Consider the following 16,555-nt stretch of genomic DNA (forward strand, 5'->3'; position numbering starts at 1 on the left):
GAAAATATAGCGAACGTAAATTGAATTCTTCCGAAAGAGAAATTTATATTATTTACTGTTTCCGCAAAATGAATAAATACAAAAAAGTTACCGACATTATTTTAACAAAAACCTTCAAGAGTTTTTGTTTAAATTTTTTATCTTTTATGAAAGGTGTTTAACGATATCATTTATGTTTTGTACTTAAAATAAAATATAATAACAAAAGATAAGAAGAACTCGTAAGTAACTTAAATAAAAATAACACAAAGTAATCAGTTTGTAAAAAATATATGTCACTTAGACCGAATATAAAATCATCATATCAAAAATTTCGATATAGCGGATACATCGTTCCATAGCTTAATTGACTAGAGCACCGAGACGGTCAGTCGGAGATGCAGGTTCGATCCCCGTTGGAACGGTCGATTTTCGATATGATATTAATAAAATGTTTAAAAGTATACAACTTTAAATTAAATTAAGTTTTAATCTCCATCATAAAGGGAGGAAGTTCTCACTTTCACTGTATTTTTTTTATTCTGTTCCAATTTGGCTAATCCATTTTAAATTCAACAAATAAATAAATTATGTTTTACTTTTCACTAACTACAAATATAATTCGCTTGTTCTATTTTTATCAACTAGCTTTGTCAGGTGACTTCGCTTTTCTTTTATTATCCGTTAAAAATGCAAATTACAAATAATGTTCGTGTATTTACCAAGAATGCAACCCACGTTTAGCCACTTTCCCACATTTAACTGCCATAACGATTTCGAGAGCAAAAATTAATCAAGGCTGTAGTTGCCAGTGGACAATAAGATGAGGAGTTACACCTTGTAATTTTTTTTATCAATGCTATTCCAAAGAGCAAATGACAAATATTTGTACCGTTTAGTTTTTTCAATTTTTTCCTTTCGTAATTAATTAGTTCTTAAGTTGTGCATCGCATATACTCAAAATACAAAAAAAAAAAAATAGGAATTCTCGCTATTAAACTAATAAGAATAAACGCCGAGTATTCATTATTATTCGGCAGTTTCATTATGACTTAAATGGATTATTAAAAAGTAGTAGTGTGTAAATACGTCTAATCATCGAATGTCGCGAGATCGATTACCGCGTTGAGTGGACATTTTTATTTGTATAAATATTTTTGTTACTGGTCTTTTATAAATGTTATCGTGGGTCTCCCCACCATGCCTCTGATTAAAGCCGTCGGTGGCGGTTGATAATTAGTATTAGATATAGACAAACCTGATAGTAGCCTTTACTGGGTGTTGCAAAATCATTCGCCAACACGCAGTAGAGAAGCGTAGTGGCTTAAACTCCGGGGGTGGATTAACTCTATCCCATATGGAGAAAGAGGTACGGTTACGTGTAGAACACAGATGAAAACACTCAACGGAACACTTATTTCTCACTCAAAATCTATAGTTATACATTCACAATACACACTTTTCACAACATTGAATACGTTATCACACTAACCACTTATACACCACTTATCGAGTAGCAAACAATAGCCGCACAATAATTAAACAATAACTGGCTCTTCACTTACAAATGATCATATTTATAGGACAGTATAAATTTTAAAAGATAGTAATATTTATTGTGTAACTACCCTGCAAAACAGGTAGGTAGCAAAGATGGTGACTGACTAATCGTAAATGAATATTAACTATTCGGAAGATTGTTTCGCCATCTTTGTACTGTTCCGGTATTAAGCGAATAAATAATAAGAGTAATATTGACAAAAACCAATATTTTAATCATTCTTAGAATAATAAATTTAGATGCTAACATACGACATATACTGGCGAAATCAAGTCTTATAATTATTTTAAAGCTGCGTGCAACACTAAGGGCTACTTTTGCCAAAACATTTGTGTGAGAAGCATGAATAGCCTAGATATTGAAGGTTTTCTCGTTCCCGTTTATTAGAAACGAGTATAATTAATTATTAGAATCAAGTATTAATATTGTTGTAACTGAGTAATAATATCAATGCTAAAACTAGAATAATTGTTGGTATCGATTATTTATATGTAGCAACGTTAAAAGTGAATGACGTTTGTAGGGTAGATTGAAATAAGAGGTTAGATGTAAAAATAATCACTTTTCAATGTGAATCTCTTTCAATGTGTATCTCTTGGAGAAAATTTCAATATGAACAGATCGAATAGTGAAATAAATCATTGAATATTTTTGTGATCCGTGTTTATTTAATTGAAAATTGAACTGATACACGTTAACATACACATACACATAATACACGATACACGATACACGATAACTTTACAGTATGTTAAGTAGGTAAGTTCTTGATATATTATGGATTTTATCTATGTTACCATACAACATCAACAACATTGACTCTGCGAAATTACCTACTATACATATACATTTACACCGCAAAAATTAAATATATTATTCTTTAATAAGAAAAAAATTCTAGTCATATTTGATGTTATATTTTATTCAAGTAACTTTTGGGTGCCTGAATTTTATACTTAAAACATTTCAAAGTTTTTTTAACCACATTCAGGCGTTCCCGAAGTACACGTCAATTACGTTTACTGCAGCCGATGGATCGAAAAAAAACCAAAATGACTTAAAAAATACTTTAATTAATTAAAATAAAATTACAATTAAGAGATGTGAAACCTATTCGATGCGAGAATTAGGAATGACAAAATTTTGTATAAAAATTAATAATGAAATTAAATTTAAAATATGACGAAATCGCTGCGTCGGCGGCTCGTGGCTGGACGGACGTTGCGACATGGGCTGCATCGGTTTTCCGTTGTTTATTGAATATGGATATTAAATGCATGCTCGGCATTTTCATGGATGAGCTTAGGGTACTGTATGATAGATAGTACGGTTCCGTACTTAACACCTCCACCCGCAGAACAGCAACTATTTTGTCAGCTTCAGAGAAAATGTTGCTGGAAGTTCATCTCGTCTCTTGATGCCTTTATCCACATCTTCATATACTGGTGTCTTAGGCGTTTGCTGCTTCTCTTCATTTTCTGATTTTAAGGGCCAACATCTATATTTTCGGCTTACTAATACAACGATAACTACTGATACACATAAAATTAAGATATAAAATGGTATCGTTGTATGGTATAAAACAATTGATTGTGTCTTGTCAATCTGTATAGGGGTTTCTAGTAACAATTTATCTTGGATGCTGTGAAGATCATCTAGACTAATCATCTTGGAACCGGTATGGGTATAGGTAGTCGTTTGGTTAATTTGGTTGTATGGGATCCTTGATAGCTTCAGCGGCTGGCCTTTTATCTCATCATTTTCGTTGATAACGGTGAATTCTTTAGTTCGCAACAGGCAGTTCATGGGAATAGTGGCCAAATAGCTTCCTTGTAGTATATTGAATTCTTTTCTCTCACAGGCTAACTGTACTTTCTCCGGCTTAGGTAATGAAATAACATAGTGTTGATCATCCAGTTTATCTATTGCTACAGCAGACAACATAACCTTCGTGAAGTGGCAGGTTTCCTTAAGATTTTGGTTGGTAATAAGCTCTTGAATGCAGTCTGGTTCTGTACGAATTTGATGACTTATTTTTTGGTCACAGAGATATAATATCCTGCTATACTTCGGGCATTCAGCCTCTATGTACACGAATGCTTTTTCGTTTGTTGCTATATAAGGAAAGGGAGGAATAAGGGCTAGTTGTTTTTCATTTGGAACGATGGATAGTTTGTACAAGTTATACCTGTCTATGTATATTATAGGAAATTTGTAAACTATAACTATTGTTCTATCATGATAGTATGAACCTGGTTTGATTAAGTCATAATATTCCCGTAATTCTAAATCAGGAATTTGCTCCTTACTGTATATAGTTATTAACTTATCTAGCATCGTTTTTAATACTCCTATATCTATCATAGAATGATGAGTGCTGGAGGCACGAATAAAAGCCATTATATTTTCTAATCTAATTATTTCTAGCACTAAATCCTCTACATTATTACTTATAATTCCTAATAATTGGGCAAACTGAGCAGACTGGACTAAACTGTTGTCTCTACGAGTATTTACTTCTATAAGAAATTCTAATGTGTTATTAATTTTTTCTTGATTTATAGTTAACTGATCTAAAATACCTTTATGTTGTAACATCCATTCTTTACTAAGACTAATATGACTATTGAATTCGGAAATAATTTTATTCTGGTTGTTTTGCAATATTTGAATAGCCTCATTATACTTTTGAGCATCAAGATAGTCTAAATTACCAGTAACACTTTTTATTAATGATCCAAGACTATCTACAAGACCTCTTTTAACTCTAATGGGTTCTAAAGATTTAACTTGACTTAGTACCTTGTTTAGCTTGTCTGTAAGATAATTAATCTGGTACTCGTAAAGAATGTAAGTTTCATTGTTCAGTCTGGTCTTAAAAGTGTTAAGTTGTGTCTGTACAGAATTTATCTTATCTTCAATATCAGTCAATTTTACATACTGTATAAAGGAGTGGTAATGTGATATTAGTCTGGTCGGTCCTAATTTGTAAGGCAAAAGTCCAGGTCCATCGGCTAAGCTCTCAAGTCTTATGGTTTGAGGATGCGTCACGTGTATTGTCAGCAGTAGCAGAATCCTGCAACAATCGGTTATTTTTAGGGGCGCGTTTTAGACGTGACTTAGCTACGGGGCCTCGCTTTTTTGACGTGTATATATGAATTGGTAAATCAGCTAAGACTGTGTCTTGTGTGTAGCGAGGTGCAGTTTTCTGACGAGAAGCAAAGGGATTTTTAATAAAAACTTGTTGTCCTGGAACATATTCTACTTCTGGTTCGCGAGATTTATTTCTATTTTCAATTAAGGCTGTTCTATTGCTCAGTGAGGACTCATTAATTATGTCATAAACCTGTTTCATTAGTTGTTTATGATTCTGAGCGTATTGTTGCAAAAGATGTTCGGTAAAATCTATGTCAACGGGATCTCTAGGATCGAAATGTCCGTTCAATAAATCAAAAGGTCTACACTTTGTAAAACTGTGAATAGTACTGTTGTATGCTATAATAGCGTATGGCATTAATCTAACTACTGGTTCATCTTTGTGTTGTAACTTAAGAATTCTTATGTGTTCTAATAGGGTCGAATGAAATCGTTCAATGTTACCGTTATCATTAGGGCTATGAGGTAAAGTTTTATGATGGATTATCTTATGGAGACGAATAAACTCTGAAAAAAGCTGATTAGTAAATTCCGTACCGTTATCGGTTATTATAGTGAAAGGTATTCCGTGGTGAGTACTGAAAAGTAATAATGCTTGTAAGATGCTAACAGCGGTTCCATCTCGTAAATGATACGCTTGACCGTATTTAGTAAAGACATCAATGAAGGTGACATATTTTTCGTTTTGAACTGTAAAGAGGTCCATGTGGATAATTTCAAATGGCTTGGTAGCAGGGGGTACTATATTAAATTGAGGTTTAATGGGATTTCTGTCGTATTTACTTTGACCACAAATAGTACATTCATTAATGTATTTAGTGATCTGCTCTCTCATTTTCGGCCAATAATATTTCCTAGACAGAGCGAGGTAACATTCGTTAATACCACGGTGGTTCGTTTTACCGTTATGATAATTCTGAATGATGTCTTGTTGTTGAAGATAATCTTTAACATTTTCGAGCTCAGTTTTACTTAATACGAGGTTAAGAGAGGAGCTTTTAAACTTTTCTTGTAAAATTGGTATTATCGAATATATTTCTAAGGGAGGATCTATCAATATAGCTGTTTTAACTTTCGGGTTAACGTATTCATTAATAGAATTGATAACATCGTTTTCTAAACTAGATTTCGACAACTGAATAGCTATCCGCGTATGGTTTTCAAATGGCTTAGTTATAATCGGTCGTCGTTTTACATCACTAACTACAGTAAAGTAAATTTGTCTGTGAAACTTGTTAAGGGGAACGTCAGTGATCGGGACTTCTAATATAGGTTGTTCATTACTAGTGTGTACGGTGTCAGTTGAAGAGCTTCTATGTTGAGATGGGGGTGTTTCTGATGGGTTATTAATCATTGACTCAAGCTCTCTAATACTATCCATTACCGATTTAATTTCGTCAGTTTCACTGATGTGAATTTGAACACGAGATAGAGCGTCTGCGTTGGTATTAAATTTACCTTTCTTATATATGACCGTAAAGTCGTATTCGCTCAGTCGAAGTCGCCATCTTGTTAGTCGTGAGTTAGGTTCTTTTAGATTCATCATCCACTGTAATGGTCTGTGATCAGTAACTATTTTAAATGTTCGGCCAAATAAATAAGGTCTAAAGTATTTCGTTGCCCATACTATTGCTAATAATTCTTTCTCTATTGTACTATAGTTGAGTTCGCTATCATTTAATGTACGAGACGCGTAACAAACAGGCTTGTCAGAACCTATGGGTCCCTGAGATAATACAGCTCCGATGGCTACATTTGAAGCGTCTGTGGTGAGATTGAACTCTTTGTTAAAGTCTGGATACTGAAGGATGGGGTCGTTAATTAAAAGAGTCTTACACTTATTAAAAGCTTCTATAAATTCTTGACTGTGGACTACCTTACTACCTTTTTTTAAACATAACGTGAGGGGCTTAGTAATACGGGCAAAGTCAGGGATGAATTTTCTGTAATAACCAAGAAGACCTAAGAATTGTTTTATTTCCTTGGGTGTACTAGGTATAGGGTATTTTTCAATAGCTAAGATTTTGTCAGGATTAGGTTTAACACCTTCTCCGCTAATAATATGACCGAGATAGGCGGTCTCAAGTTTTAAAAACTCGGACTTGTCCATCTGTATTTTAAAGTTGGATTCTTTAAGACGTTGAAAAACTTTTTCTAGGTTTTCCATATGTTCCTGAAGGGATGTACTGTAAACTATTATATCGTCCAAATAAACTAGACATATGTTATTTTGAAGACCTTTAAGGACATTGTCCATGACTCTTTGAAATGTAGATGGTGAATTTTTTAAACCCATTGGCATTCGAAGAAACTCGAAATGGCCATGTTCCACATTAAATGCGGTTTTAGAAATATCCTGAGGGTCCATTTCGACCTGATAGAATCCACTAGCAAGATCAAGGGTTGTAAAATATTGACACTTGCCTAACTTGTCAAGGACATCGCTAATATTCGGTATAGGATACTTGTCGTCTATTGTTTTTTCATTAAGTTTTCGAAAATCGACTACAAGACGCCATTTCTGTTTACCGGATGCATCTATTTTTTTAGGGACTACCCATATGGGTGAACTCCATGCAGAGTCTGATGGTCTAATTATACCTTGTTGTAACATTTTTGAGATTTGGTCTCTAACCTCTTGTCGGTGAATAAAAGGATATCGATAGCTTTTAGTATATACAGGAACTTCGTCCTTCGTTCGTATGCGATGTTTAATTTTGTTAGTAAAAGTTAATGGCTCCCCATCTATATAAAACACATCTGCATAACGAGCACAAAGTGTTAACAAGTTAGCCTTTTCTTCTTCATTAAGATGATCGGTACGTAATCGCGACAATACTTCATTTACTCGGTTTGATTTTCCTAATGGTTTGCAATTAAAATTGAATATCTCAGCGTAAGCGGGTTGATCTAATGAAAATATGATGTCGTTAGGTGAAGGATTTTCTATTTCTACAAATCCGCGACTACCGGTAACAGTTGTAAGACATTCGTGAATAATGCAATTACATAGAACTTGTTCGTTAATAAAAACTTCGCCATCCGGGGCGTTAATGGGTATTTTTACTAATTTTGAACTTCTACCTGGGATAATATCTTCGTATAAATTAACGTTACGGGAATTGTAAACCTTAATAAAGTTTGTTGCATTTCGTGTAATTAATTTGAAATCTTTTAAATCTATTTTAGCTTGCCACTCAGATAATAAATCTAACCCTATTAAACCATCGAAATAATCATGAAAACGATAAACGAATAACTTTATATTATTATCTTCATTGAATTCGTTAAAACAGGGCAGTGTTACGGAATAATCATTTCTACTAATACCATGTACGTTTGTAACTTCGAAGGGGTCATAATTTAAAGGATAATTAGGATAAAAATTTTGTACGGCCTCGGGGCTAATAAACGATTGGTTAGCACCTGTATCTATCAAGAACTTTAAAGGTGGCTGTGAGATTTCAATATAGGGCAACTGTCGTTGAGTCTGTAAATTAACGTCTATCCTTGCTCTTTTGATTTTTTGTCTACTTGAAAATCCTGAGGTTGGGATTCACCGCTAGGGCCTGGCTGAGATTCTAACTCATTTACTATTTCATTGTCATAACTATCGTTACAGTAAGTCGGGTTGGCAGCATAATCATAGGGGTTGAAGTAGTCATTCGGGTCTGTATAATAGTCATAGTCCGGATAGTCAGTATGGTATGAACAGTCGGGTGAATAAAATTCATTTAGATTGACCGCGCGTGTTTTAAAATAATTAGTTGGTGGTGGGTTCCCAGATTTACGCCAATCATGACCTGACATCATAGGCTTAGGAGTATAATGTTGAACTCCACTCATTGGTTTCGCATTAAAATTTTGTGGTGGATTTGATCGGGGTGGTAAGCGAAACACATTACTTTGGGGGTTGTAATTCGGTGGTGGTGCGCGAAACATTTGTTGGGTTCGACTAGGGAAACGATTTTGTTGACTATTGAACTTAAAAGCTTGGGGCTGTGCGATAGGAGAGTTAAATCTAAAACCTTGGGGTTCCGGCTGGTAATAACGCGGTCCTACTGGAACGGGCCAGTTAGGTACGGGTCGCATAGCGCTGGGCGTATTTAATACTATGTTATGTGACGTAGCTTTAGACGTATTCTGAGTATTATGCTTAGGAAGATCATTACGCTGCTGTAAATAAATTACATTTAGTTCTTCTTGAACGAATTCTAAAGCCTTTTCAATAGTTTCCGGGCGCATGCAACGGATACGTGAACCTAGGGGTTCTTTTAAACCTCGTACGAAGGCCTGCATTGTAACCTTTTTATAAAGTGTCCGCTTAGCTTCAATTGTCGTCTGTAAGCTCTCATGTAACGTTACGTATGTCATTATAGTGCTGAACAAGGTTTGACATTGATCATAAAATTCCTGAGGGGATTTATTACCCTGCGTAGCTAAGGAGAGGTCATTGTACAAAGCCGTTTCATCTCTTTGATCCGAAAAATTATTAATTAATGCTGATCTTATACCAGTCCAAGTGTCAGGGATGCCGTTGGAATTAATAGTTGACGCGGCGGACCCTGTTATTTTATTTAGTATACCGTTTAAGAGACATAAATTACTTAATTCACTACCTGGCTCGGCACTCGCATATTGCAAAACTATTTGATCACATATATTTATGAACCTAGTTAATATATTCGGGTTACCATCGAACTCTGGCACCAGGCGTAAGGCCTTAAAAATAACGTCGGGATCGTATGACATGTTTGAATTATATGAAATATTTAAATTAAAATCTAATTTACTGTCTATATTTCTATAACTATCTACTATATAACGGCGAGCCTGACGGGATGCAGGTTCCCGGGGACAAGGCTTTTCGTGATGAAAAATCTTGAGGATAAAATGACTTAGGATAGAAGGAAGCAACACGAGAAAGATTCAAGTGTACTTACATATGTTTCATCTCTGGCTCTTTTTCGTGAATCGATGCTTGGATTCTCCACTCAGCTTGGCAGCTCCGTAGATTCTGGATACTCGTAGCGTGACTTGACAGCCTCCCGGGCGACTCGCGAACGCGAATATCGATATGAGAAAATTCTAATGCTCGCGAACCGGCCCGCGAGTATCCTACCGACTGCGCCAATTACGTTTACTGCAGCCGATGGATCGAAAAAAAACCAAAATGACTTAAAAAATACTTTAATTAATTAAAATAAAATTACAATTAAGAGATGTGAAACCTATTCGATGCGAGAATTAGGAATGACAAAATTTTGTATAAAAATTAATAATGAAATTAAATTTAAAATATGACGAAATCGCTGCGTCGGCGGCTCGTGGCTGGACGGACGTTGCGACATGGGCTGCATCGGTTTTCCGTTGTTTATTGAATATGGATATTAAATGCATGCTCGGCATTTTCATGGATGAGCTTAGGGTACTGTATGATAGATAGTACGGTTCCGTACTTAACACGTCTCATTATAAGCAATCTTGTAACAAAATAAATAAATAAATAGAAACAAAGTGTACACAAATTATAAAAGCGATAGCCGAAGGTTGCAAAAAAAAAGCAAAGTTTAATTTAAAATTAAATTTATTATTACTAAATTATGATTAATTAATTACACGTGACAATTGTTCGATGTAAGAAACAAGAGTGACTTAAAATTAAAGATCGCACAGTCGGAGCATCGGGTTGTTTTGTGTTCTTCATGTTGGGTCGTTTTACACGGTGCCCAGGTGCGATGCTCAGGTGCGATGCCATGGTGGGAAAGTTTCGTAACAAGCTCCGGCTACCGATTCGAGACGTGGGAATGTTTCGAAGCAAACTCCGGTCAGCAAATCCCGGCATTGAGCGTTTCGTAACACACGAGTATCCAATTCATATATTAAAGAATAAAGTAAATATACAGAGGAAGTTTCTCAAGAGGGTCAAACATGATAATCCAAAAACTTTCTTTACTTAAAACTCGATGACCACGCTAGGTAGACGGGTTGGTGACCGCGGGGGGTTTTGGATTACGCTTGAGATTTATTCTTATATAAGATTATTCTACTAGTACACTTTTTCAATCCTCGGTAATCTGTAAAAATAAATGACAAAAAAAAAACACAATGTATAAGTAACAAAAGGAAGTATAAATACTTTTTTAATAAACGAAAATTTAGCGCATCCGTTTCCGTGTAACTAAGCTGAAAATAAGGGAAAAAGGCAATCAAAATTTTTATGGTCATTATGGTAGTTTCAAAGTCAGCTCTTTCGTATATTTCAACCAACATTTTTTATTAGAATATAACATACATGACCTAGAAATTTTGCAGAGAATAAGTTCATTTAAAAATATATCATAACATAAAAAGAAGTTGAAGAAATAACAGCAATAAAACGAGTTTATACTTAATAGTGCCTGAAATATGAAATGTAATGAGTTGTGTCTGATATAAATTTCTATAATTATTTATAATGCTAGTTCTATTAACTTTACGTTCATAGTTTTATATTTGTGTTTTTAAGATAAAAGATCAAAAACACATTTGATAAAAAAAGTTAATGTTTTTATTATAGCAACAACCTTAATATAATCTCAATCATAGTTTTACTTTCCTAATTTTTTAATTAAAAAAAATATATACGACTAGGTCGGCAAACAAGTCCACCTGACGGTAAGCGGTTATCGTTGCCTATAAACGCTTGCAATACCAGAGTGCATGTTGCATACATGCAAGCAATTTGCCGACCCCTCCCCAAATTCTGGTCACCTTACTCACCACGAGAATACAACACTACTTGAGGGCAGTATAGTATAGTATTATACTTGCCCAGGCTCAAAATTTTGAGCAGCACACATACATTGGTACATATTTGGTATGATTGAATACACATATATCGTATCTTTGTTTTGTGAAATAAATAAGTGATTAGTTGTTAATGAACAAATAACCAATACAGTAATAAGAAATACTTTTTATGATAGTCTTAGCGTGGGATACTCTAGATGTATCATCATCCTGGCTTAATACAGCCATAATAATTATAGTAATCAATCATCGGCCAATGGGCGTGCGTGAAGGATCAAGCACCCTTCTAATTCAAAGTGTTCTATAAGTAACTATGCAGTTGATTGAAAATAATATCAGTTATTACTCATCACAACATGGCTACGTATATATAGTTATTTTCTGAATACAGTATATATTTATATAGAGAAGACGTAATTTTTACTGGTTATATAATTATATAGAAAACGAGATTTTGAATTCAGATATTGTTTGCTTTTGCAATTGATATCGCTTGCTTAATTTTGTATATAGTATTACGCTATCGAATATGGCAAAATAGTTCATGAATTTCTTTACACAATATAGCAGTAAGAAATTCTGAGTGCCGTTTTTTTCTAATTGCATACATAACACGAGGTTCAATAAGTCCCGAGACTAAGTACTAAAAAAAGGTCTTTTTTATAAAATTAATTTTTATTCATCAACATAGTCTCCTCCAAGAGCGATACAGTCCCTCCAACGCTTTTCTAACTTTTCTATCCCATGTGTGTAGAACGATTTGTCTTTGGCTTCAAAATAAGCCTCCGTTGCTGCGATAACTTCACTATTTGAGTCAAATTTCTTACCCTGAAGCATTTTTTTTGAGGTCTGCAAACAGCCAGTAATCGCTGGGGGCCAAGTCTGGCGAATAAGGGGGATGAGGAAGCAATTCGAAGCCCAATTCGTTAATTTTGGCCATCGTTCTCACGGACTTGTGACAAGGCGCGTTGTCCTGGTGAAACACCACTTTCTTTTTGTTCATGTGAGGCCGTTTATCCGCAATTTCGTACTTCAATCGCTCCAATAAGCACATGTGATAGTCATTTTGCCCCTTTTCAAGGTAGTCGATGAAAAGTATTCCATGCGCATCCCAAAATATAGACGCCATAACCTTACCGGCCGATTTCTGAGTCTTTGGACGCTTCGGGCGGCTTTCACCAGCCGCTCTCCACTCCGCTGCCTGCCGATTGGATTCCGGAGTGAAATGGTATATTCAGGTTTCATCCATTGTTACATACCGACGTAAAAAATCCTTTTTATTATGATTCATCAGCGCCAAACATCGCTCTGAATCATTGATACGTTGTTCCTTTTGATTAGTTGTAAGCAAACGCGGCACCCACTTAGAAAAAAGCTTTTTCATGGCCAAATTTTTATGTAAAATAGTGAAAAGACTACCAGCTGAAATCTTCACTATCTCGGCTATCTCTCGCACTTTTACCTTCCGATCTTCCAATACGATTTTGAGGACTTGGTTAATATTTTGTTGAGTCGCTGCTTCATTTGGACGACCTGAGCGTTCCCCATCATTGGTATCCATGCGACCGCGTTTGAAGTCGTCATACCACCGACAAATGGTTGCTTTAGAAGGAGCTGATCCTGCATAACATTTTATAAGCCATTGCTGTGCTTCAACGGTATTTTTTCCCATTAGAAAACAATGTTTTATCAACACGCGAAACTCGTTTTTTTCCATTGTATCGAAATTACAACCGTAGCGTCACTTAAATGTTTCAAAATCAATAATTTTATTGTTCCATTTTTAAAAATTTGACACATATTCTTGTATTGATAGCCAGTACTTTTTAAAAATCAAAAGAGTTTTTAATATATGCGCCATTTCCAGGTTAGTCTCGGGACTTATTTAACGATCTAGTAGAATGTTTATTAAAAGAACTTAAAAATTAATCCTCAACGCTGGTTCAATGTTCATTTCATTAATGATTTATGACTTATTCACATAAATGTGGTACCTCAAGCCGAGAACAGCAGAAAATATCTCTCTCAGAGTCCGGAGCAGACCGTCTGGGCAAATACCTAAATGTTACAGAGGATCACAGCTAAATGTGTAGTGTTGTGTTCCTGTGGTGAGTAACCACGCCAGAGCACCTGGAGAGCGTTGGACGTAGGGTCGAAAATGCCCTAGCACACCTTTAAGTATGTTCGGTTGCAAGTTTCTTTGGACTATGGAAACCGCTTACCACCAGATTGGCCATACATTTGTTTACCTTGTTTGTTTTAGTGTCCACGTATATTATTCAAAACCCGATCCACTATTTGATGATAACTTATCTGACGTATCACGGTAACCAACAATAAAACTTTAAGTTCGATTTTTTTTTATCACCAAGTTCCACAACTGTCAGATATTTCTATGCGCCATCTGTAAATCCAAAAATTCCAGTATATTAGTCGTAATGAAGCAGACCCTAAGGACCAATTTCAGCTCCTACTAATCAAGCCTATCAATAATTAATGTGCCTGTTAAGTTACACCAGTAACCTGATTAATAAGTCCTTAATTAGCTTAATAGACACTCTCTCTTCCCGTGGGTGTCGTAAGAGGTGACTAAGGGATAACAAGGTTCCACTACCTTGGAACTTAAGAAGCCGACCGATGGCGGGATAACTATCTAACCGCTGGCTTTGAAATACACAGGCCGAAGACGGGCAGCAGCGTCTTAGGTGCGAAAAAGCCAGTCCTGCGGTCACAAACCCGCCTGCCCAGCGTGGTGACTATGGGCAACACATAAGTTCACGCATTTTTGGCGCGAATTTGTGGAGGCCTATGTCCAGCAGTGGACTGCAATAGGCTGGAATGATGATGATGATGATGATGATGATGATGATGATGATGATGACGATGATGAGGATAATGATGATGATGATGATGATAGCTTAATAGATACATCGTTTTCATTTATCCTTTATCTATAGAATATAAAATGTGTTTTATTTAGTTATGATGTCTTTGTTACAGATATCAGGTACTATTCTTCGTGGTGACATACGCAGTTCCAATGCTGGGAATGACGTTTTTCTATTCAGCGATGGGTAGAGTTCTCTGGGGATCAAGATCAATCGGTGAGCTCACACAGCGCCAGGCAGACTCTATACGATCGAAAAGAAAAGTAAGCAAACCAATTTTCTATTCCATCTGTTCCTGTTATATAAAACTAAGACAGCAATATGATATCGGAGTGCTTCTTTAATATCCCTCGAGTATTTTTGCGTTTCTTAAGATAAAGTGATATATGTTTGTTTTTATTAAAAATCTGAAAAGATTATTCGTATGAACGCAATGAATTTCTTTTCGCGAAATCTTTTTTATGTTATGATATTTTCTCATGTTTCTTATCTTAAGTATAAACCAAATTTTTAATGGTTCTAGAAGTATGTCGAACAATGATGTTCGTCGAAACAGTGTATGTCTACGCACATAGTATATATTGACTTGATCACATTACGAATGATAACACAAATATAGAAGGCTAATTTTGGATTTTCTGCTTAGAAAAAAAAAAATGTTTCAATTTTCTTTTTAAAAAACTAAGTAATTTTTCACAAACACACCCCCACACACACACACATATTTCAGGAATTCACGAGTACATAAGTTGATTTTGTTTACATTTTGAGTATTTACAACGTTATGTGGTACCTATAGTAATGTATACTTGTTACAATGTTTCTGTTGAGGAGAATGGTTATAGTCTAATACGCTTACTACGCGTACTCTCTATAAATAGGGGAAGATCTACATGTAATAAAATTTATTTACATACGTGCAATTTCCTCATGAGTTTTACAAGCATCATCACGAAATATTGCGAAATATACCTATATATTTTTAAATTAGGTCACGTAAAAATTCAAAGAATAGTCTTCGAGCTTACAATCTTTCATTTAAGGATATTGAGTATTGTTTCTGTCAGGCTACCTACGAAAACTCAATATCAGGTTTCTTTCTCCGAAGACTTTTTGTCATCTATACAAATAAATAAAATTGGAGTGTCCGTTTGTAATATTAAAATAACCACTTTTTTACTAAATGCACGTGGATGGATACACGGTACATATACCAAAATAATATTTTTTTACAATGTTTGTCTATCTGTCTGTCTGTCTGCTTAGAGAGTAACTTAGGCTACTTTTATTTTAGAAATTTATTTATATTATAACTGCGAACTGAAATATAATTTTCTTGTTTAATTCCACGCGGACGAAGTAGTTTGCTTTATAAAACCCAGAGAATAAACCTCGATTATTATTCCCTCATATCTAGACTGAGTAGGGTCTACAGAGAATTTACAGCTAAAAACGAGTCATTAGAAATCTTTGCAGATAGCCTAGCTACATTTAAGAAAAAACCTTTAAACTTTGTTTTTTTTAACCTTGAATGTTTACAATTTTTAAAATAGGCAGACGACTTAGGTAATTGAGTTGGTGCAATAACTACCCTTAAGAGAAATTATATGTATAAAAATACCTAAGCATATAGGTATATATAACTTATTGTAATTATTTTAAACAAGTAATTCTGTTGGGGTTTTGTTAAAATAATAAATAAATAAATATATGTAATAATATCGTATATATTTTTCTACAAGGTATAAAACTGCAAGGTATACCTATATAATTACTAGCTGACCTCGCAAACGTTGTTTTGCCATATGTATGTTATTAACCTCGTAAATCATAAAAAGAGAATTATCAAAAATCGGTTCATAAACGAGGAAGTCATCCCCGAACATATATATATATATATATATATGAGAACTGAGAACTTGAACTAGCAGGCCCTAACAGGAACTAGGGCCCAGCAGGAATTTCCTGCTCAAAACATGGAGCAGCCCGACTGGGGTAGTACCTCGACCTTTCCGTGGTTGACGTCACGTTCGCCACGCCGGCCATCGCACGCAGAGTGGAGGGGTGGAGGGTGGAGACGGAGGTGGAGACTCTCTCGGACCATCGATATATAAGGTTCGAGGTGTCTCCAGCTCCCGTACGTCCGGCGTTGTTGTCGTCATCAACGTCGTCCAGTGGG

At 35.2% G+C, this 16,555-nt stretch overlaps 1 protein-coding gene across 1 annotated transcript in view; it reads left to right on the forward strand.

Annotated features, from left to right (window-relative positions):
* The window catches only part of LOC123655399 (tachykinin-like peptides receptor 86C), an 86,103-nt gene that overhangs the window by 39,030 nt on the left and 30,518 nt on the right, over positions 1 to 16,555 (forward strand). Inside the window, exon 6 of the mRNA XM_045591213.1 lies at positions 14,489 to 14,639. Within this exon, the coding sequence (XP_045447169.1) occupies positions 14,489 to 14,639 (151 nt within the window). The remainder of the gene's footprint in view (positions 1 to 14,488; positions 14,640 to 16,555) is intronic.

This window comes from Melitaea cinxia, chromosome 7, assembly GCF_905220565.1.
Source record: "Melitaea cinxia chromosome 7, ilMelCinx1.1, whole genome shotgun sequence".
Taxonomy (NCBI): domain Eukaryota; kingdom Metazoa; phylum Arthropoda; class Insecta; order Lepidoptera; family Nymphalidae; genus Melitaea; species Melitaea cinxia.